The following is a 1,417-nucleotide window of genomic DNA, read 5'->3' on the forward strand; positions in this document are numbered from 1 at the left end:
AAAAGTTTAATCACAAGTTTAAGTAATCGTGTCTCGAAGTGACTGATCGAACTCTGCCGCACGAATAAAATCGTGTAATGTGAAAACGTGCATTTGGTCACGTACGCCACTAAGCTTATCGCTCCGTCCGGCTGCCGTATACTGTAGTAGCAGTAGACGGTTGCTGCACGGCACCGCACCGGCAGTTTGCCGTGACCGTATAATATGAAAGCGTATATGCTCTTCTTCGCGCCTCTAACAGAATGTCGCCGTCCGTTTTTTTGCCGTACGGTCAAAACCGTGTAGTGTGAAACGAGCCTTAGGGCCACTAACAATTTGTACGTTGATTGAAAATATACCTTTCCTGTTCCTAAAATTTTCAGCTTGGTCTCCTCCAGGACTTTGTATTGGGATGTGAGTACAATCTACTGTTCCATCAACACCAACAAAGCCTAGATTAAAATTGTAAATTTATTTCAAACTAAATATAGTTCTATATTTCAACTAAAAATTACCTGCAATATTGTAAAATAACAATTGGTTTTGTCTTTGTTCTTGTGGGTTTGATGGAAATTTTATAATTTTTTTAAAACTTTTTAAAATAACCTGGGAAATATGTTTAACACATCTACTTATTGATGGTTGACTAATTTCAACCAAATCACCCGAAACTAACTGTAATTAGACAATTTTAGAAATTACTGATATAGAAAATATATATTCTAATTTAAATATAATTAAAACTGTTTTTTTTTTTACTTGAATGTTTCCTGTTCCATAAAATCGTAATACTGCTAAAAGTTTAATAAGTTGAGGAACTGGTAAACCCCTCATTGTAGTGACAGCTTCAATTTCATTAAATATTAGAGGCATTAAACATTCAATAACTAAAGTTTTAGAAAATCTATTAAATTCATAAATGCATGTTGTCAAAGTATATCATGTACGATTTATATATTCATATTTATTATTTTCATATGCATAATTAGCTTACAGAAAATATTTACAAACCTGTATCTGTTTTTGAACTCTTTGTCACTGTAGTAATCTATTGGATTTTGCATATCTCTCACATACCTTTTGGGAACTCGTTCGTGCATTGCAAACCCGGTCATAAAAATCAATTAAATTATAAAATTCATCCATTTTATGATTATTATGACAGGAGTATTATAGAAAAGTAAATACAAAATTGAAAATGATTTTATGAAGTAAAAAACGATAAATCGATAACAATTACCTATATGATAATCATGAAAAGAATTGCTTAAGCATGGTCAGCCCTAACCTTTTTAAAATGCAATACTTAAAGCAGTACTTTTTCTTTCTGAAACAAAAGTGTTGTTTATGAATTTCAATTAAGTCATAAGTATAGCTTAAGCAATGCTTATTCTTAAGCATCGACTATGAATACGGCCCTGATTTTCTGCAGCACATT

At 31.9% G+C, this 1,417-nt stretch overlaps 1 protein-coding gene across 1 annotated transcript; it reads right to left on the bottom strand.

The window, feature by feature from the left end:
- Positions 1 to 483: 483 nt before the first annotated feature.
- On the bottom strand, positions 484 to 1,079 carry LOC132950024 (putative nuclease HARBI1). The gene is made up of 3 exons (XM_061021209.1): positions 991 to 1,079; positions 739 to 883; positions 484 to 654 (listed from the first exon to the last, which is right to left on the bottom strand). Exons 1-3 carry the CDS (start codon positions 1,077 to 1,079, stop codon positions 484 to 486), a joined length of 405 nt encoding a protein of 134 aa, XP_060877192.1.
- Between the last annotated feature and the right edge of the window lie 338 nt (positions 1,080 to 1,417).

Source organism: Metopolophium dirhodum, chromosome 1, assembly GCF_019925205.1.
Source record: "Metopolophium dirhodum isolate CAU chromosome 1, ASM1992520v1, whole genome shotgun sequence".
In the NCBI taxonomy this organism is placed as follows: Eukaryota; Metazoa; Arthropoda; class Insecta; order Hemiptera; family Aphididae; genus Metopolophium; species Metopolophium dirhodum.

Bases quoted from the DNA above. Each gene is read 5' to 3' on its own strand.
- LOC132950024 (XM_061021209.1), bottom strand. From the start codon at position 1,079: ATGCACGAACGAGTTCCCAAAAGGTATGTGAGAGATATGCAAAATCCA. The intron at 884-990 runs GTTTGTAAATAT...TGAATTTAATAG, and splicing joins GAGTTCAAAAACAGATACAG to ATTTTCTAAAACTTTAGTTA. The intron at 655-738 runs GTAAAAAAAAAA...GTCTAATTACAG, and splicing joins ATGGAACAGGAAACATTCAA to TTAGTTTCGGGTGATTTGGT.